Source organism: Paralichthys olivaceus, chromosome 3 (assembly GCF_024713975.1).
Source record: "Paralichthys olivaceus isolate ysfri-2021 chromosome 3, ASM2471397v2, whole genome shotgun sequence".
Classification (NCBI taxonomy): Eukaryota; Metazoa; Chordata; class Actinopteri; order Pleuronectiformes; family Paralichthyidae; genus Paralichthys; species Paralichthys olivaceus.
In genome coordinates, this window is record NC_091095.1 from 21695885 (window position 1) to 21718083 (window position 22199).

The window sequence follows — 22199 nt, forward strand, 5'->3', positions numbered from 1 at the left end:
TACTTCCACTTATAAATAAATCATCACTCTGTAGACAATGTGCATTACTCAGTGTTTAGATTTCCTTGTCTTAAAAGACACCACATGGGAACAACACTATTACCCAATCAAGGATCATAGTTAGATTCATTCAGGGAACTGAAAATATTGGATTCAAAACTTTCAGCAGACACAATCTTATGCAATACTGTAAAAGAAAAGAAATGTGACCCAATGTTGGCAAATAAAATTGGTAAATCTTATCATTTCACTAACATATCAGAATCTATGTTTATGTATGACGTTATGAAACTACATATTTTTCAGAATAAACAATACAGAAAAATGTGCATATATGATTATATTTTACCCAAAAAACCACATGATTTCTAATTTTCTTAATTGTAGTTTTATAAATGTGGTTGTATTTGTGTTTATTCTAATTGATAGCTATTTACAACAAATATTATGGTTAAACTGCAAACTGTAAAGAAATCCTATGATCTTAGGAAACATTATCACGCAATAATTTTACTCCTTATAATCTACATGAGCATCGGCCCCAAAAAAATCTTATTGGTCGGCTCTAAAAAAACAATTTAGAATCATAAACTTTCAAGCAAAAATAATAATCACTTGGTTCACATACGCACACACACACAGAGTGCAGACAACAAGTAGTTGAGGTATGTGTTCCACTTAGATAAAAGTGGCCTTTGTGTGTGCTCGGAGCAGGAGCCTGTGGTTTCTATGGGGACAGCGACACACTCACTTGTGGATTTCCTGTAAATTCTCCTGGTGACACCCATGAGGGACCCTGACATAACAACCGGTAGTCAGTTTGCCTCTGGCCAGTCAAGCAGGGAGGAATAAAAACAGCTTATGCACATGTTCAACACTTTTTGAATTGCTCTGAGCAAACAATTAGCACGTTTTTTTCGGGAACTTAGTGCAAGAAGTTTTAATCAACGACAGCACTTCTCGGATGTTTAACTTTCTTTATGATTATTCCACTATAAAAACTTATTGAGTTTGATAATCAGCAGCCAGACATTATGAAAGCAAACAGCTTTGTTGCAAAATGACTCCAGTGTTAATTTGTGTGGTTTTCAGGTTTTAAAGTAAAATGATTGATTTGAATCACCAATTATCTGAATCATGCTGCTAATGATGACTCATTCCAGTGTGACTCATTCTCTTGAGGGGCCTCAGACTCTTTGGCCACACTATATGAAAGTTTATGTTCAATTCATAAAGAAAACCCCCATTTAATGCTGGACCAAGACACTTACATAAAGCAGTGACTCAAACAACAATGCAACTCAAGACAGAGAGAGGTATCCCCTAACGTCAATTAGACCATCATGTGCATGTATTACATAAAAGATAATATAAGATCAAAAGACACTGGTGCTGCAAAGTTTCTCCGGAGGTCTGAGGTCTGTCTGAGTGAGAGCCTTAAAGGTTTCTGTGGACTTTTTCCGACTGGCTCCCTAGTATGATGTCAGCAGAAAGTCGGAAGACCCTGAAGAACTCACTGGGAGCGAGTTGGGAGTTGATGACGCTTCAAAAATGCGACAAATGCAAAAAAACAACAAAAAGAAAACAAATAGGTCAGGATGAAAAAGCTGAGCCATAGAAGATATTTACGAAGACGTTAAAAGAGATTGTGCATTAAGGGCCAACTCGAGTGTTGATGTGTTGTAAACAAAAACACGAGAGTTCCACAGCAGAATTTATATGTTATGTACCGCCTCTGTCTGCTGCACCACCCCTCACCTGAATCCTGCTGAGAATGTGTTGCTGTTGCGTGTCTGAGCAAAGAATCTCCCGCTACACTGTGCATGTGAGAAAGGTAAACCCAACCCGCTTGTATGGACTTCCTCCGCAGGTCATGTTTGAAAACGGCTACAGAAACAGAGAAGTCTCAGAGAGCACTGAGCAGACTCTGACTCGTCATCAACATGTGCTCATCTATGCAGACAGCTGCACAGAAATCCGATAACAAGTGTGCAAACCATTTTAACCAGGATGTACGTCTAAAAACGATTGTCGAGGAGGAAAGTCAGACTTAATCATATAACAGGACTGTGAGGTGGCTCTTTAAATGAAAAATAATGATTTAATGTTTAAGATTTCTAGAAAGGCCAATTTGTGGCACAGTGCATCTGTGCGTGCTCGACTAAATCTGTCAATAATATGAAGGGTTTTTGAATTCATTTTTCAAAGCTTGACAACGGGCAGTAAATGACTCTGTTGTCAATACTGCTTCAACAAAACTGAACCTGATTCACTTCAGAAGTGTAGTTCTTACTGCAGGGATGTTGCACTGGGTTGCATTGACTGATACTGTTATTCATCAGATTTTATCCATCTCTCATACAGTATGTTGCAGAGTTAATCATCACTCTAATCACTCAATAGTTACATGCATGTAATTGTACTTTTTAAAATCTCTAAACCAAATCATAGAACTAAGTTCAAAGCCGAGAAGTGAAGCAGACACTGCGCTACATTCCAAATTTATATTGCATGAAGAAATCTTGTCTGACCTTTTACCAGCACATGTGCCATATGAGATCAACTTAAAGCCTAAAATCTGATCGGATGTAAGAGTGATTTTCAGTCAATGTCTGAGACCTATATGTCTCTCAGCTCCTCCTGCTGTGGCTTTAATGAGGACAAGTGATCCCGAAAAAATGTGAGGGCAGACTTCGCTTGCTGCGCACTGCCCCGTCTGAACCAGCCTCTTTGTCCACGCGATAAACGTGGCCTCAGACTGCTCATTCCAGCCCTCACACTGGCCTCTGCTAGACAAAAGGGACAGCGAGGCGCCGTGCCAAATTGACTTGTCCCTAATTTTTATGCTAATCCTCTATTTTACATCAGGCAGTCCCCACATTTGATATAAAACATAATAAATAAATAAATCAGTAGAGTCCTAGATAATCTTTTCATAAAGACGTCTTATCCTTTGACAAGTAGAGATGTCTGCAGATGGCTTTACATATTTGCATGTTCAAAATGCTGATGGCAAGCAATCATCACTGTCATTGTCTAATGTTTAATGAAGACTCGTGCTGTATCAGAATATTTTATCGCTCAAATTTCACCAGATGATGCTGCATCTTACAGAAAATTACATTCAAACAAAAAGGTTATGTTAAAACCCTGACAACAGCTTTACAGCTTTATTTAATACAGTTTTTCTCCACGTTTCCCAAAATCAATCAAAGAGTATAATAGATCTGAAAGTGAATCCATAGCTATGTAATAACTGTCCGTTTTTATTGTGGCCTTGAAGGTCATAAGATACTAACAATCTTGCCCTGATGTTCCTGAATTCATAAAAGTTTTAACATTTAAAGTACAAAACACTGATTATATCACCTGCAACTGCAGTATTCCCCTACCCTTTTTATAACGTTTCAATAATCCTCTTAATACCCTCACAATGATTAATTGTGGAAACTAAGACAGTGTCAATGAGACTGGATTAAACGTTATGTAGCAAAATGACATTTTGGAATTATAAGGATTTAATGAGGCCACACATCATCAACTGGGAGCAAAATGTAGTTGTTTTTTTAATTTGCAATTAATCCGTGGACAAGGTTCAGGATGAAGGTCAATAAAAAGAGATCAAGAGTTCATTTATTTCTGTAGGTGGGATGGTAAAATATTGTATTAAATACTGACTGAGCCAATCAAAACAATTCAATAGGGTTGGAAAAATTGACATTTTCTTTATGGGATGGGCAAAAAGTATTTGTTTCCAAAATCATTACAAGCAGAGTTTAAAGTTAAAGGCAACAGTGGAACCTCCCTTCCAAACATGAAAAATAAACTGTGGTAACTTCAGTTGTCATAAAAACTCAAAAGGTGTTTAGTTTGTTCAGTCTGGACTAATGTAAAAAACATGGCGGCCTCCGTAGAGAGGGTCCCCTCGATGTAAATATGATTTATTTAAATATAAAGGGTCTTTTCTGGGGTAAACAAAACTACAATTCATACAATTTAGATGAAACTAACTAATAGTTACATCATGAGGATAATTCTACATTCAATTTCTACCAATAGTTCCCTTTAACCTAAATCTTACACACTGGACCTTTAAAAACTTTGATTTTCATTAAATCAAAATCTGGTTTGTATAATATTTAAGGTCAGCATATTTTCAATAATAGCCAACGAGTTTACGGTAAAGTCTTCCGACGCTGCGGTTTTCTCTGTTGGTGGTCAAGTCTGTCTTTCCTGCCTTGAGTTTGAATTGCCTGCCAATGACGACCTGTTTGTTTAGCTGCAGTATACACACACACTCAAAAACTAGTTGCTATTCTGCAGTGTTCCGTCAAAGTTTATACTGCCTATACAATTCTGGGACTTGTAGTATTAAAGCCAGCTGCAACCAGAAACTGTGGGTGTCACAACAAGAACTGAAATCTCCTGGATTATAACCAGAGTTCAACATATTGGTCAACCAATAAAATATTGCATTGGGTATATGCATTGATATGAAGCTGATAAATTGACACTGGAATTCTTAACTCCCTAAAATTGGTATAGGAACCAAATTCCAGTAAAGCTTGGCTTCTACTAAAGACCCACTATATACATGTTTTAAGGTATTTCTGTTCTTAATGTTTTTTTTAAAGTCTGCTTTTCTCAATCACCTGTTCGAGAAAAAAAATCATCAAAACACGTTCACCTTCTCCCTCATTGAAAAACCCTTTTAGTGAAAATAGCTTCCAGCTCTCCGCATACAAGTTCAAACTTCCAACAAGTAGAGATACATAAGAAAAACATATTTCTGAATGGAAGGGGACTTTAAAGCCAAAATTCATTGTTTGATAAAACATATTTTAGTCCAAAAAATAAGTCAGAACATCTGGAGTAACAGACAGGTCCACAACCCCCCACAGACAGTCTTATCTTCAGCCTGACACCGTGCTCACTGCTTCCTGAATTTCAGAATCATTTCCGTTTTGTTAATCTAGGGCTCTCAGGGGGGTCTGAGGGTTAGAGAATATTTACATCACAACATATCTACCAGATGGGGAGGCGGGTTGACATACACTATGTGTATAATATTCTCTGTGTTTCATAATCTACCCTTGTAACACCTCCCTCACTGAAGACTTCCGATAATGTGAGTACAGTCATAATAATAATTAGCATATTTTTAAAAAGGCAAAAAAAGGAAAAGAATGATGAAAACATTATTTACAACTCATTGTGTACAGTTGTGGTTATGATATGGAACAGTCACTTGGATCATACCTAAAATATGAGCATCAATGCTTTTAAAATGTCTGTGAGTAACAATGAATAAGTGTCTTTGCAGTGTCTTCACTTCACAGCTCCCAGTACTAGTTTTTTCTTGCCAGTGACTCAAAATCACTTCCTGTGTTCTTTACATCATATTTATTATGAAAACAGAAAGTTGTTTCTTATGTCTAAATATACATTTTAATCAGTCATCCTATCAAAATTTTTCTATGGGTCAACTTACATAAGTTCTTCTTTACTTCTTAATTTAGTTTTTTTTGAAGTATTGATACCTGTCTGATGTAAAACAGAGTTGTGCTCTGTAGCGTACAGCTTCTGTGTTTCCCCAATGTCAGTCATTTACATTAAAGGTCCAGTGTGTAAGATTTAGGTGAAAGGGATCTATTGGCAGAAATTTAATGTAGAATAAATCTCATGATGTTTTCACTGGTTCATTTCATCTAAATTTCATGAATTGTAGTTTTCTTTACCCCAGAAATGGCCCTTTATATTTAAATACTTTATATTTACATGGAGGGGACCCTCTCTACGGAGGCCGCCATGTTTTTTACATTAGTCCAGACTGGACAAACTAAACACCTTTTGAGTTTTTATGACAACTGAAGCTGCCACAGGTTCTTTTTCATGTTTGGAAGGAGAAGGTGAGGTGAGGGGTGTTCAACTGCAACATGAAATTTCAACACTAAATATCACAAAATTCTACACACTGTACCTTTAAACTGTAATTAATTCATTACATTATTTAAATCATTTTTAGGTCAAATGTAAATCTACATGAAAGAGGCTGAAAAAGGAAACACAACCCCAGTGCAGTGGAACAAACACTAAAACCTAAAAAACAGCTTACAAGACACCTACCACAGCAGCTTCCTGAAGTCACACATGACTGCTCACCTCTGTACTTACACTCCATGAAAGAAAACAAGCACCGATCAACATCTAGAAATGAGAGAACTCAAGGGCTCTTCACCTGAATATTTATGGATGGTAATTAAGATTTCACAAAAGATACAAAAAATTTGTCTGGGAATACAAAAAGCACAAATGGCTCTTTGTCTTTTTCAACTCTTAACTTCTAACTCATATTTATCAATGAGTGTTTAAGTACAGAAAACATATTCTATACCAACAGAAACCAATAATAAATAGATCCCCAAACCACCTGGCAAAGAACAAGTAAACAAGCAGTTATGTTGCTTCACAAATAGAGCCACTTTGGATTTTGTGCTCATTTGAAATCAGCCAAATGAAGACAGTGACCACCGACAGTCGGTAAAAACCCAAAAAAGTGGAATATTAAAAATGCACCACTAAATTTTGGAACTATTCAAACTAAACCAATATGGACTCTTAGACACACCGGTTGGAATCTGACAGTCAAACCACAATTTTATATTAAGTTTAAGTTGAGTTAAATGTTTCACTTATTAGTTTAAATGTTTACTGCTGACTTCTGTGACTTTACCTGCGGGGTCAGGCTGGCTGGGCTCTCCCATCTGTTTGTAAGGGTTGAACTTGGGCTTGGGTGCAACCATCGGGGCAAATTTCTTGGGTGCCTGCTGCTGGGAGATGGAGATGCTCGCACTACCCAAAGACGGTGTGGTCTCCATCCTGGCAGCCACTTGTCCTGTCTGGTCGTTACTGTTCGCTGGGTTCCACATGGTTCTGTAGAGGGAAGAAAACGTTACACAAAACTGAATATGAATTTAATCTTGGTCAACATAAGTAATGGAAACTCTCTTAGACTATAAGAGCCAAGCCTAAAGTAAAGAAACAGTATGGATTACAATAACATGGAGCAGTGTCATAATGTCATTGTAAATACTGCCTCAAACGGGTTAAACATTAAAAACACATACTTTCTCCAAGGAGGTTTCATTTTCACCACTGTCAGTTTTTTTCTTTTTTTGTTCATTAACGGTTTGTCTGTTAGCAAAATTAAACAAGAGCTACAGAATTCATTTCCATGAAACTCGATGGAAGAATGCAATATGAGTCAGGAAAGACCCAAATAAAACACGGTGGAAATTTTTTTAACATTACGAGATGGGATTATTTCTACATTTTCAGTATTTCCATTTTCAGAATCATTCATGGGTCTTGGTGAAGAAAAAAAACAATGAATCAACCTTTAGGGGACTGGTATCCATGAGTGTTTGGTGCAGTTTGACTACAGGGGACTGTTGGCATTCTACTATGTGTCATTCTAGGTTTTAAATATGAAAGGACGGCAAACTGAAATCAACGGAGGGTATAAAGAATCTATTTCTCCAGCAGTGATTTCACCTGGGAGACAAGAGGCCAGAGAAGTCAAAAAGGCTCTGCTGAGAACAACCTCTGAAATCCTGGGGCAGATTAGAAGGAACATCCAAATTACCAAAAATGATTACTTTGATTATAATAATACACTCATATGATTTTCCAAAATATCATAACTGGCCAATATAATGACAGAAACAGGAAGTGACAAGGTAGGAGGCTAAGTGTGTGGGCTGTGTTTTATCTACAGAATGTGAGTGTGTGTGTAATACAGTCACTTCTTCTGTGCGTGACTACGAGGGTGACTGCTACAGGAAAAATGTGTGAGAATCAACTCCACTTTTTTCTACTGACTGATACTATTAAAGCAGCTGTTAGAATTATTTTGTAAATGAAAAACAAGGTGATAAACACTGTGTTCTGACACGTGTTAATGTGTGCAATTTAAAGTTAGTTGTAACTTTGTCTGAGCCCTTTCGTTTCCTTTGCTTACATCCTTGGTTGCAATGCTTACACTACAACAACAAATCAAAAACACGAACAAAAACAAGACGTGAGACAAAAAGAAAACAGAATTTCGTAGCAGAAAAAGTATTGAAAAATGTTGTAACGCTGATGTAACCATGAATGATTTGCAAGTGTTGATGTAGCTGTCCAAACTGAGATCAGATCAGAGTTCAGGAATGACAGAACATTGATCTGCATGCCATGTAGGAAGATAAAGATATAATACATTATTTTCAAACTATCTGTATGTGCAGTTACTCTATTCTTCTTTTGATGGGGACACTGGATTTTATAAGATGTATATATATGAGTTTTACATTGAGATGAAGGTCTAACTGATAGCTAATCAATATAATTACTAACCTTTACTTTATATGTCAACTTGTGTGTCCTTCATACAGTTACGGTGAAGAAAACACTGCTCAGAGTAAGTTACCGTAGCTGAGGACACAAACATCCAGTATTTCACCATCTCATTCTGAAATCACTTGAAATATCTGAACTATTTATACCCCGCGCTCCCCATCCTTTTTTTTGTTTGTTTGTTGTGCTGCGTTCTGATGTTATGCTGTTTATTATCCTCACTCCGACTGATACAGGGTTTACATTCTTTCACCGAAGCACAGCAGAAAAGCCCACGCACAATCATCTTTTAATATCTGCTCAAATCCCAGCCCCTCCTGCCATCTGAATGGTTCTCACTTTTGATATTTTTCCATCTGCTCTTAATGCTGCGATTCAGACGCCACGCTGGTGTCTCACACCCACCTGTCCTTTCAGTGCGAACGCTTTCATTTCCCAACACTCAAATGGCTAACAAAATCAAAGATGACTCGGAGAGAAGAAGAAATGATCTTAGCATGAGTGAGTAGGACTCAATACATGACGTGCTGAGTGAAAAATGGCTGTTTCAGTTTGTGATTTGATTTTTTGATGATGTAAGATAATTCACAGTAGGATGTCAGTCTATATAAACACTGCCCTACTGTGCCCATTAAACCCACTAAAATGTTACCTGTTATTTCAAAGAACCTTACTCAGACCGCAGTATATAATTATTGCAGTGATTGATAGAAACTGTATAAAACCTGGTTGGCGCTGTGTCTTGTGGTTTGTAAAGAGTAACAAGGACACGGTTTGTGAAAAGAAATGTTCCTGTCGAGTTTTTAAATGTAACATCTGACTGCCACAATCGTCTGCATTGTGCTGAGCTGGAGGCAGAAATCTCAATCGTGTGTATCTCCAAACGTCGGTAACTAAAAGCGTGTGTCGTGAGATCACACAGGGGCTAAATAGGAGTAGGCCTGATGCTTCAAAAGATGAAGAAAAAACTCCCAAGGTAAGTCCTCAATCAATCAAATAAACTTTATTTATATAGCAGCTTTCATGGAGGTATGTGCAGTTCAAAGTGCTTCACATATGATAATATGATAAGACAGCAAATAATGAGAAACAAATAAAATAATTAAGAACAATTAAAAACAATCTTAGACTAATGTTGTTCCATATCTAAATACTCAGTCTTCATGAAAAAGCTGGGCACTGTAGTTTTTAGCAAATGTGACTCCACCAAAAGAAAAGAGAGCATTTGTTGAGTTATTTTCAGCAGCAGAATAATACAAGTTTCATTGTCTGATGAATATTAGGTCAGTGAATTAAGTCAAAATTAACTGTGAAGATGTGACCGTATTCATTATGATGACATCAGACAGTGTGTCTGTGGATTGTGGTGTGTTTTTACTTTTATTGAATACTTCATGTATTGGACAATAATGGACGAATGGAGACACAGAAAAACAAGATATATCAGGCTTTAAGTGAAGAGATAATAAATCTAAGTTGGACTGATTCTCTGCTGGTTTTGTCTATTCATGATTGTTGTTGACAAATATCAAAATACAGAACATCAGGAGACAGCTGAGGGACTGAAAGAGAAAAGACAGACGGAAAGAGCAGTGGAGGACATGACCAGTGACTGAATACAACAGCGTCTCCATTTCTCTCCCAGGGCGAGAAGTCATATACCGTCAACTATCAGATAAGATATATACTGTATATCAACAGGATATGTCAATGGATGTTGACAGTATGTCAAATCACAAAATGGCATCATCATTTGACATCACAGGACATCTGCCAAAATCAAGAATCCAGTGTGGTCTGATTTCCAGGCCGACGGGAAGCTTCAGAGGATTTTTATCTACGACTCTAATGTTCAACTTCCACAGAGGAACTGAGAAGGCAGGCCACATCAGCAGGTGTTTGTGTCATCTTTTTTGTGTTCAGCATATTAATTAGTTGACTGTGATCAATATGGCTCAATGAGTCATGAGGCAGTTTCACAGCAGAAGCGACCGGGCGATGTTTTCTTAACGCTCTAAAAGGCTCAATACAGCTCTATCTCAGCTCTACGGCACACGTCGTTTCAGCATTTCATATTTTTATAACTTTTTTCGGAGACGGGCTGAGAAACAGATTACAAAAAAGAAAAACACAAAACAGAAATGCAACAGTTTTTTCTCTGTGGAAAATTGGAAAAGCAAAATGTGTTTTATTAAGTTCTTCTTAATAAATTAAGTTTAATGACAGTGTTATAGGACTGAGTGTTCTTGGACAAATTTGCATTGAAAGCGGAAGCAAAAAGGCCACAATTTCTCCAGCAGCACATCACTTTTAAAACCATGTAAGGACACTGCAGTGCATCAAGATACCACCTCTGCCAAGAATGTAATTTTGAATAGATGCATTTTAAGGTTATATTGCAAAAAAAGAAAAGTGTATTTTTTCATTCCAATATGGTCTAACTACAGTTCCAAGTATATTCTGTATTATGTTTGAATTATGCAATTCACTTTAAAACATCCATTCAGCCTTGACTGAAGATGTGCATGTAGTATTTGTAAAGTATATTGATCAGTATTATATGAACACTGTTTTCTCATTCCATTATATTTTTGTAGTAGTTCTTGTAATTAACAAAGAGCCATTTAGTGTGATTCAGATCAAATGATTTTTAGCAACACTTCTCAAGGAACTTTACTATACAAGGGTGGGAAACCATTTTCCTGCAAATTCAACAACACCTTTGTAATGTGATGGCTCGAACAGCCTTTCTTTGGTGATGAAATGAAATTGATTACGATGCTACTAACAGCTGGTTTTTCACCAAACATTCTGCTCAAACAAATCCTCACCTTTGTTAGTCTCATGTCTGACTTGTGAAGATAGAAATTCCTGTCTAGTATCAAAATCAGCAGTGATCCCACACATAAAAATGAAGAGATTTTTTATTTGTTATTTCTGTTGTTCCATCGAAGACCAGAGAGAAAGTCTGGACATGTCTTTGTGTGTCCTTCCAGGCCTGTTTCAATTTCTTGTGCCAAATCAACAATCTCTCGGCAATTGTTCATCAAGACAGTTCTAGCAGCTCTGCAGCAGCAACAATGGTCAGAAATTCTCCTTTAGAAAGCGCTTTCAGCTTCTTAGCTATTAGCACAAAGCTTGCCTGCATAGCACTGTCTCTCTCAGATTGTGGTCTTGTAAAAGCTGCTTGTTACTAGGCAATCAAACTTTGCCAAAAAGTCAAGAAATTCATGTTTTCAGCTGTGATGATGTGTGAGATTGGTCTTTGTCAACACTGGCTTGACTTTTACTTCTTATTTTACCAAAAATTATTGTCCATTTTCTCTTGGAAAGTACAACATCCCAAATCTACGGGGAGATCACATGAGTCATGTGCACAACTTCCCGTTTCATCCTGTATGTCTCCAGACTGTGCTGGGAAGACACCAGAGGAAACCACCACAAACACAATGCACATACCATATGCACAAGAACTTTGTTCTTAACATATTCCGATTAACAGATGTGGACCAAATGTAATAAGCAGATCAGAGGTCGATGCTGCGCGACTGAACATGATTTTTTTGTTTAACCTCTTGCTACTTAATAAGATGATCATATATTTGCTCATTGGTTCGCTGTATCAGCTCTGATGTGTTTGTGGAAAAATAACTGCCTCTCTTAGAAAAACACACAAAAATGAGGGAACACACCACAAGAAAACACACACACACAAGCACACAAGACATGGTTATAAGAGAGGAAGAAGGTATAGGTCAAAAGAACAGAGGACAGGCTGCCTCCATCGCAAAGCCTGGTGGAAGGGGAGCCAATTCTGATTGCCAGGGCGGTTACAAGATCACTCGCAAAGCTGTGACACCGTGTTTAACAGTTTGCTTTATGGGGGCATGGCAGTCAGGCTGTCTTCTCACAGATGTTCCGCTGCACTTTTACAGCTGTCATTGAGGAACTGCTGCAGGTGTTTCTGCTGCATTAATCTTTCATGTATACCAAGGAAACTATCAAACAAACCATCCAAAGAGGACCACAGAGAGTACTGAGTCCTCAAATAAAATAGCAGGGTTCAGAATTTTTTTTTCAGGGGGAGGGGGGCACGACACGATCTGTAGAGAATCTTCTTTGTGGCTGAGAAACTGAATCACATGTGGAAAACATACACGAAACCGCAGAACTTGATCTGGCAGTGTTCAGGATCTGCTGCTTTTAAAATACTCTACTAGCATCTCTACATAGTTTTTCTTTTGTCTTCTCTGTTACAAACAAGCACACAAATATCTATGGGGGAGATGGCTGCTTTTAAAGGAGTGTTTCGTCTTTTGTTTCCACTCTAAAGCTTTGAGGTCAGTTACAGATGAGCGACTTAGCAGAAGTTAATTAAATGATGTAAAGGAAATGTATTTATAGAAATGAATCAAACCAAATATTAAAATGCTGATGGGAAATTGATCAAGAATAACTTGTGGCTGTTGTAGTTGTGAGATCAGGATTAGTAGAATGTTAGCATTGACTGAGACGCTACTTTGAAATAAAAATGCTTCTTAACCTGTAATAAGATGACAAATATATTTACTCATTTTTCTGGTCATGTGGCAGGAACAAGCTGAAATTTCAACACTTTGACACATCACCACCTTTCAAGTAAAGAAAACGAACACATGGCTGCATGTTTACAAATCTAGCAGGTATTCATCTTCATTTGGAGTTGTGTCTCAGGCTCCTTGTCTATTATTCACTCTCCAATCAACTCTGTTTTGGTCAACACCAATTCATTTTAGCTAGTACTAACTACATCTGTCAAATGCTGGCATTTGTTTCCATCATATATTTTAGTCCAGTAAGTTCCACTTTGATAGAAAAAGGGTGATTGTAAATTGAAATAAAAGCATCAGGTATACTAAGGCTGAGCAATAAACAATGTCAATAATTATCGTAATAGAACTGTCAATACCAAAATAAGAAAGGTTCAATATAAACATACTGTATTTTTCAATGCCTTGTTAAAGTACAGTAAGAAGGTATATCTCATAGTAGAGTTTGTTTCTCTGTCCATAAAGAAGAGTTTACATTTATATTATGTAATAAGGGGACATATATACACACTGATGTTGAAAATGTGTATCTCAATATAAGTCATCCAGCTCTGCCACACAGTGTTGCCCATAATATTGCATGTTATGCTGCCAATCATAAAGTTGTTTAGGAAAAGGGAACTTAGATTTAAAGGGCAATTATGCTGCTTTTCTCCCACCTTGTGCTCCGTCCCATGAGTAGAGTTCAGTTAAAACTACACAGCCCTTGGTTCACTAGGCACCGATCAAAACATCACTTCAAAAAGACACTGCAGAGATGAAGACGGAGATACACTTTGGCTGGCAGATTTTTCATAGCAAACAGAGGGGTGGTAGGCGACTGGGATTAGCACTCACGGTTCGTGACGCAACGTGCGGAGGATCAGCCATGCGGATGAAACCGCTTTAAAAATTAAAGGTTCCCATTCGCAAGAGGTTGCTGCCGACTGCCCAGCATTGGACTTGCTCTGCTTCGGAGGGACGGTTGAATGGCTGAACAGGTTAATGCGACATTACACAAACAAGCGCTTGCTCCCCACGTTCTACTGTTTGGAAACAGGGAAGAGCAAAGAGTTCAAGTGGTCATTACAGATCTCGAAATGTTTTGTGCGAGAGGGTAAATATTTGAAAGTGCCGGAAGTCTGACACCATGCGCATGTGTTGACATATTAATAAAAGCAAAAAGATGTTTTGGACCTCTTTCAAGTGTTAAAAAATTTATAGTGAAAGCGTAATAGCAGTGTCAGGGCATCAGAGGACCGGGCAAGTCAAACATGATGTTCTGAAACGTAGCCACAGCAAACAGTACAGCTGCATGACAAGATTATATTCACATCACCTCAGGAGCTAACATGATTTTATTACTGCTAATGCTGCAAGTAAAGTGGCATTTATAGTTCATGTCAGGCTTTACTTTATGTTAGACCAAAAGTACACTGATGTGGATACTAATCATGGCATTTTATTTAAAAAATACAATTATTTTAATATAATTAATATAACAGATTTCCGAGAGCTGATATATTTAATATTGTTGCACCCTCAGTATCTACCTATCTTGTATGTTGGTAAATGGACCTCTGTAGATTTCCTGTAGATTTTTTTTTATCACACTATGACCTAGAAAACACACAGACAGCAAACTCAGGATGTTGGTGCATGTTAATGTGAGAAAGTAAGTAAGATTTTACTTCTTTATCCCTTTAAGACGGGAAGTCACTGCAGACGAATATGAGACAGTAATTTGTTATTTTACTTATCCATATAAAACATGTAGAGTATGGATTAAGTAAATCAGTGGTGAGTCCCAAAACAGCGAGACGTCTCTGTAAGTCCTCAGAGGGATAAAAGAGGAGGATATTACTTATAAATAAATAATAATTATGGTACATTTCAAGAATGATTTCTGCATGTGTTAAATCGCTGTGAGGTGTCAGATATTATCTCTTTGATTAATTGATTGTGTCTCAGATTAAGCCAGGCTTCAATAAAACACTCCCGTCAGCCAAACCTGTGCAGAACAACAGTGGTGACAATGATAAACCAAGAGCAGACTTTTCACTCTTCTTTGAAACACAACTTTAGCAGCTAAAGAGAAAAAATGCTGCAAAAGACAAATCTTGCCATTGGTTAAAAAAACCTACAGAAATAAAACATTCAGCGCAGAGATAAGGGATTTGTTTAGAGCTACAAACCATTCTTTCATTATTGATTAACCAGCACAATATTTTCAGTTAAAGGTAGCAGTGCAGTGGTGCAATGCTTTTATGAGCTCGTCATACATGATTGTTTGTATCGTGAATGGGCACGAATATGCTGCCAGGTTATTATTCCACTGACCTGGTTTATTTCATTCATCTAATTTGTTTGATTAGCTTTGTACATTTTTTACGACTGAAGATATCAATTCAACATGTTTCTCAGACCAGAAGGCTACACAGCCATTCCTCCCCTTACCTCGAGTTTCTCTATATGTGTGAAATTTAAATAAAAGACAGTGCTTATACTCAGCTGGTGTTTTTTTTTTATTTCATTTTAGCATTATAGGGAAATGATTGAAAAATTAATTATCTAATTTCATCTGCATCTTCAACCTACAATGTCTGGTGCAGCCCAAAAGGGATTATGAAAGGATTTCATATGGGGGCCGTATAATTTCTGTGGAGGTCCAGATTTGGTCTGGATGATTCAATCAGTGAAGAACAGAAGCAGTGACACAAAAGTTGAACCTTCACAGTTACACAAAGGGCTAACTTAACTGTGTGAAAAAACGGTCTCCTGAGGTCCTGATACATTACAGTGAAGGAATTTCACCTCTTATTCCATCCTGTTTCAACACCTCAGTCTCACAGTCACCTGCTGTAAGTCAGTCCTTGTTACAACACTGGCCACTTAACACAAACCCACCAAGACAAGTGGGAGAAGAGAAGACAGGAAAAAGCCAGCAGGCAAAATCACCTTTTTGTTGTGTCAAAGCAAGTGTTCTCAGCGGAGAAGAGGGTCTCAATCACAACTCATCCTGTCTGCACCCAGGCAGGAACCCGACAAGGGGCGGACAATTTGACTCTGACAGAGGCGAACAGGCAGGAATTGCTCTCCGCAGAGGTGAGAAGAGACGTGTTGTGCATCAACTTCAACAGATACATCATCTGAATCAGCTGTGCAACAGTGCGTTCTTTGTTTCGTACCATCACAATCAAAAACTATCTACATGAGACAATACATTATCACATGCTTCACTTTCCCACGAGAGGCAGCCCTTTAAACTGTCACAGGGTAAAAGTTTTAGATTGTAAATTATTCCTTTATCAAAGGGAAAACAAGCATTAGAAGATGTTTTACAGCTGCAGTCCACCTAGCTCAGAGTCCGTCTTTTCAACAGTGAGAGTGAGAGCTCCATTTGTTAAAGGCCAGAAAATGTCAAACCTCCTCTCCTGTGTGAAGTCTATCATAATGAGGCTAATTACACAGATGGATAATATGGAGGTTAATCAAATGATAAACACAGCAAAAGCCAATTTGTTTTCCCCAGTAGCTATTGTGAGGACCTCAACCAGTTGATAACCATTACAAATGAGATTTAGAGCTGTGACTACTACAAAGAGTCACAACTGCACCCCCCCCACCTGCACCCCGCAGCAGCTCCCTGAGCAAAAACAGGAGGAGAAAAACAGCCCAGACTAACAAGTGAGAGAAATACAAGGGGCTCTACTGTTTTTATTAAACACAGACATCACATGAAATGTATTTTTATGGCAGAAATATCTTCAGCGTGTGAAATAACTACAGTACTAAGAATCATGACAGGAGCTGCAGACACGCTGCCATTCAAAAACTGGAGGTGATCAGGGTGCCATTTTCAGATTTCTCTTTTTGCTTAACGCAAGATTTGAAACTAGTAACAGTACCCCTTCCAAACACGTATGTTTGGAATAATCTGTTTGCTTGGCATGTGGTGATGCTGGTTGCAGCTTTCTTTCTGAAACTGTAAAAGTGACCTATGATATACTGGGTTGTTTTTTTTTTGCACTAATTTTATATTAATCGTTTTTCATGAAACAGAATTTGCTTATAAGTTTAAATTATTTATATAACCAGTGTTGTTTTGTCATACATTGCCTTAGAGCTATGTCAGAGGTTAAAGATCAGTCTATCTGTTTCTGTCTCAGTCCGACGGGGTGAAATAAAAATGATAAAATTATCAAAATAATCTGGCAGTGATTTTGACCTGCAGTTTGACACAGATGTCATTTAATCATATGAATCATATGAAAAGGAAGAGGAAACAGACGAAGGACACAGCGCCCTGCCCCCACGTTTATTCAGTTTTTATGAACAGCATCAAGCAGTTGTTTTAAAATTACTACAGTAGGTCCTACATTTATTTCTAATTCTTTCTAAGAGGATCGACTCCTCCAAAAGCTAAATTTTTCAACCTCAACTACACTTTTTTTTGGTTCATCATTGGGCCTTTGAGGTTTTTATCTGTGATAACAAGCTGAACATGTTGTAATGTTTACGCACCAAAAGCAGCACAGAGAAAGTTTTAAGGGTCAAAACATTCAGTGAGAAAATCTGCTGTTTGAATATGCTCTCTACTCTCCCTTTGTGCTTAAAAGTGTCATTGTTTATCTGCAGCGTTTCAGAATTACAGCCAAAACAAGGATTCTATTCGTGCATCGCTTGGGCATAAAAACACCACTTACCCCACTAGATAATAGATATGTTTGTTAAAGTAACAACTCAAAACTTCCTAACAAGATTTGCATGACTTTTTGAACAGCTGTTGAGTAGTTTACTTGAGTTGTTGGCCTTTGCTCCCTAATGACAGCAGCACAACTTTTCTGTAAATACGTGAATCTGACTCTAATGCTGACTGACAGCTTGTATATTGGCTTGGGATATATCAAATAGAATTGGATGGCTTGCATGACTGGAGTATGTGCTCCTTGATACTGCAAGTGGTAAGATGCAACGTCTCAGGAGTTTATCTTATCTGAGTCTCAGGAGGTTACTGACTGACAGCTGTAAATATATCACAACACAACCTTAACCATCTCCCACATACCTCTGTGGTAAAAGGCACATGCACTTAAAAATATATTTGCATCAACAATAAACAAAGAAAAGATCTGTATATTTCACATTTTTAGCAAATCAATAGCAGATGATAGAAGACGGTCTGCGCTCACCTGATTGTAATGGGTAGTGGTACACAAACATATAGAGGTGGATGGCATGAATGTCACATCTACGGCTTAGAATTTAACACCAGCAGTTTCACAACATTGTAGATATATTATTCAAGACAAACATTTAATAATATTAGAGAAGATAAAGCATTAAACTAAGAATACAGACAAAAAGACGAAGCACACCCTAGTGTGTACGGCAGTAAAAAAGTGAATCTTCTATAACACAGAGACAGAGGACAGAACCGCAGAGGTTTCTCTTCAAATTCAAAATTGAATTTTATGGTTTTGATATTTTTGTTGAAAATTGTTTGATAAATTGCGACATGTTTCTTCTTTCAATAAACAGTCACATTCTGTTCCTTACTTGTAAAATGCAATTAAGATGAACAAGCAGTAGCTTGTCCAAAGAAAACTACAGACAAGTATACTAAACAGTTTGATTATTTCAAGCTCATATCACTCAAAAGTGGTTGAAAGGTCAAGGTAATCTTCACAAGAATAATATGGATAGAATGGTGTGATAAATCTTTATCACAGGAAAAGCAAGTGAGCAATAGACCACAGCCGTGCTTGCGGTTGTGAGAGGCTGTACTGGAGCTAAATGTTAACAGCAGTATGCTCACAATAATAGCAGTTTGATATCCAGATATAGTGTTTGCTATTTTCACTGTACTAATTAAGCATGTTAGCATGTAAACATTGGTTAATAGCGCAAAACACACAGAGCTGAAGCTGATGAGAATATCATTAGTCTTGCAAATATTTGGTCATAGTATTGGTCACAAGTTTTGGACAAAATGAAACTTTGACTCAATTGAGAAGAAAATTTAAAGGATTATTACAATTTATCTGACAGCGAATGTCTGAAATTTCACAGCAAATTAACACATACAGTAGTTTTTTGCCAACTGAACCGTTTTAGTTTGATGAAGCAAATTAAGCTCATGAGTAATAAACTCTAACTAAATCAAGACACATTGTTCTCTATTGTTCTCCCTAATTTTTGTTCTACAGATACAGGCCCAAATATTCTGGATGGCTTCAGTACTGGGAGTTTCTGTAATACATTTAAGTAGTATATAGTGAAACGTTTAAACAATACAGTTCTTCTGTGGATTAAGTTTAAGTTCTACTCGATAGAGGTCCATGGTCAACAGACTAGATAAATTAAAAGACAACAATGGCCTACATTTTCCCCCCAACCCACTTATTAGCATGTAGTACTTCCCGTTTTGGCATAATACACTTCTGAGTACAGCATATATAAATAATGCGTGATAACATCCAAACTGCCTGTCTGAGAAGCTTACGGGAGGATCGGTCCTTGCCTCCAAATATGCCAAACAGCTGCCTATGACGGCTCAAAATTAAATCAAACTGTTAATTCAAAACTACAGAGGTGACAGTGAAGGACCATTATCCAACGCTGGCCTATAGCTACTCATGTCACTCTCGGATAGGTAGCTAACAAGTGCCTTTGGTTTTGAAACTGGACTTGGGCAAAGTCAACAAAGTAAAGCTTATCTGGGAGGGAACAACAGTGTATAAGAGGAGCTGTGGACTTGCCTTGAACACTTCAAACATCACATCAAACCATCATTAATTGGCCTCATCTGACAGGCATTATCCTGGGGCTTCTTATCACAGCAGAGGAAATGCTTATCATTCAACAGGAGGACTTTTTTCATTCCTCTAGCAACCTAGGTGGACTACAGGGAAAAAATGAGAGTGGTAACATCTTCAGCCTTGATGTGTTAATTGCTGCCTTTAATTTGAGAAAAAATAGCACTTAGTGCTGAGAGGTGACTTAGCGGAGTCTGTAGACTGATACTGGAGGAGTACAGTGGATGTCTCCTCTATTTTAAATATTTGCTCAGTGAGGTGGGAGCAGTCTTTCTAAAGTTAAATGATAAAGCGAATACTGAAAAGTGAGAGGACCTGGACTGTAGCGCACATGTAGATGGGCGTTTCAAGGACAGTCTGCAATACAGTGTAAGACTAGGTGACAATTAAGTTGACTGGGGCTTATCTAGAAAAAACACCCAGAGACTCTCTAAAAACTTTCTGAAATGTAATTTATGAGGACATGGACACACTGGAATCCTCATCTCTTGAGAAAAGTTTGCAGAGTTTACGGTTGGACGGAGTTAATTATGGTCCTGAACTCACAAACAAGTCAAGTGTCTGGCCGTACGACTCTAACTGCTTGTGCTGGTGAGGACTGAAGCCATGAAAAATGAGAAAAGGGAGGCAAGCATGTAATTTGGGGGCTCAAACTGTCGTCTCTGTGTGTCTTTGTAATTGTACATGTGTGGTGTAGGAGCTGTAAATCAGTTTTGAATACACGTTTCTTCAAAACATATGGTGATTGGGATGGATATGGCTATCTCACTACATAATTAGCTTTAAAATGCATCTACTTTTATATTTTCAACACCACTGTGATATAACGTCCACAGATCTTTAACATGAATCAAAATGATTTGATTAATGTTTTTTTTTTTTTCATGACAGATGACTGTGAAGGGAACTTAGCTTAAATTTGATGCTTGTCCCAGTCTTTTTCCATTTCCCTAGTTACTTCATTGTATGTAAATTGTTTATAAATGGATTATTGGAATACCAATAAAATGCAAGGGTGCCTTCATGATTAACATGTTTGCTTCAGTTAAAACAAACTCTGGTGTTATTGCCCATTTGTTGTTTGTGGTGGGGGGGGGCATAAATATATGCTCTTAGCATGAATTAAAGATTCTTTACTTTTAAATCCCAGTTCTTGAGAGCTACGTGTAAGAGAAAGATATATTCACTCAAGTGTGGCACCATCAATCACATCTGATCAAATACGGAAATAACAGGAATTAAATTCAGTTCAATTTTGAGCTACAAATCTAAATATTTGATGCTAAAGAAAAACATCCCTAAGATCTGAAATACTCCTGCAGATTGTCTTTAGTTAATGTATACATGTGAGAGTGATATGAACTTTGTATGTGTGTTTATCTGTATACATAGATGAACATGTATTTACTCTTTATCCTTTGTTTTTTTTTTTCTACTGTTTGTGTTAGTGGATACACAAATACAATTAATAACTTCAAGGACATGGAAAGATTCAGGATACTTTGTGGTTGCACAGATTTCTTAACTAATTATAATACAAGTATGAAAATAGATATTACGAAAAAGAGTCAAACACTGAGACAAAAATGTTGCTGCGTAATCGTGTCTGTCTCTTATCTACATAAGGTATCTAAGGACAGGCTCATTTGCAGAAGAAATAATTTATATTAGGACAAATAAAAAATATATAAAAATAGCTGAATATAAGATGTTTGTTTGGAAAATGCTTGGCAGATGCAACATTAAACAAAAAGTAACACCCCTCATAGTTTTGTAACAGCAGTGACTGAAACCAAACTGTGGAACGATGAATGGAAAGCGAGACATAAAAACAGAAGAAAGTCACAGAAGATATATAATCCCTATACGGGAAGAATGGTGGATTAACGGATTTCTGGATTCCTCACAGTCTCTGCCATATGCTGCTGTAGTTATACCTTTACACCAGCCTGACTCACTGGAGATGCTGAAATCCTTCAGTAAATGAAAGCTCAACCAAGGCCTTCCAAAACAACTCCTTCAATTATGTCCCTTTATAAACTGTTATCAGCAGAAATATCAAGTCAAACTTGTTTCAAACCACTGGGATGGTTCTGTTCCCCTTTGCATTGGCTTAAAAAACTTCTGTCGATGTATTCTATGACAGTAAACAGATATTTTCCACTTAAGCGTGTCAGAGATTTTCTGAAACCTGTTCATATCACAGGTATTGAGTTGTTATTTTAATGTTGAACACAGCTTATCCTCTGCTGCTACAATAAGCACTGCACATCTATCCCCTTATTCAAACTTGTATTGGGTTTTGGCTTGGGGACATAATCCCTTCCCCGGCTCGCTCACTGGCAAAGCCACATTGAATCAACTCATCAATACCACTTTGTTTACTGAATACAGATGACTTTGCTCAAGAATCCCC

The 22199-nt window shown here is 37.5% G+C and overlaps 1 protein-coding gene across 4 annotated transcripts in view; it reads right to left on the minus strand.

The window, feature by feature from the left end:
• lpp (LIM domain containing preferred translocation partner in lipoma) overlaps positions 1-22199 on the minus strand; it is a 150487-nt gene that overhangs the window by 86893 nt on the left and 41395 nt on the right. For all 4 annotated transcript variants that reach the window (XM_020080694.2, XM_069522493.1, XM_020080695.2 and 1 more), the window contains one exon: positions 6734-6933. In XM_020080694.2, coding sequence (XP_019936253.1) covers positions 6734-6929 — 196 coding nt within the window. In that variant the 5' untranslated portion in view covers positions 6930-6933. The remainder of the gene's footprint in view (positions 1-6733; positions 6934-22199) is intronic.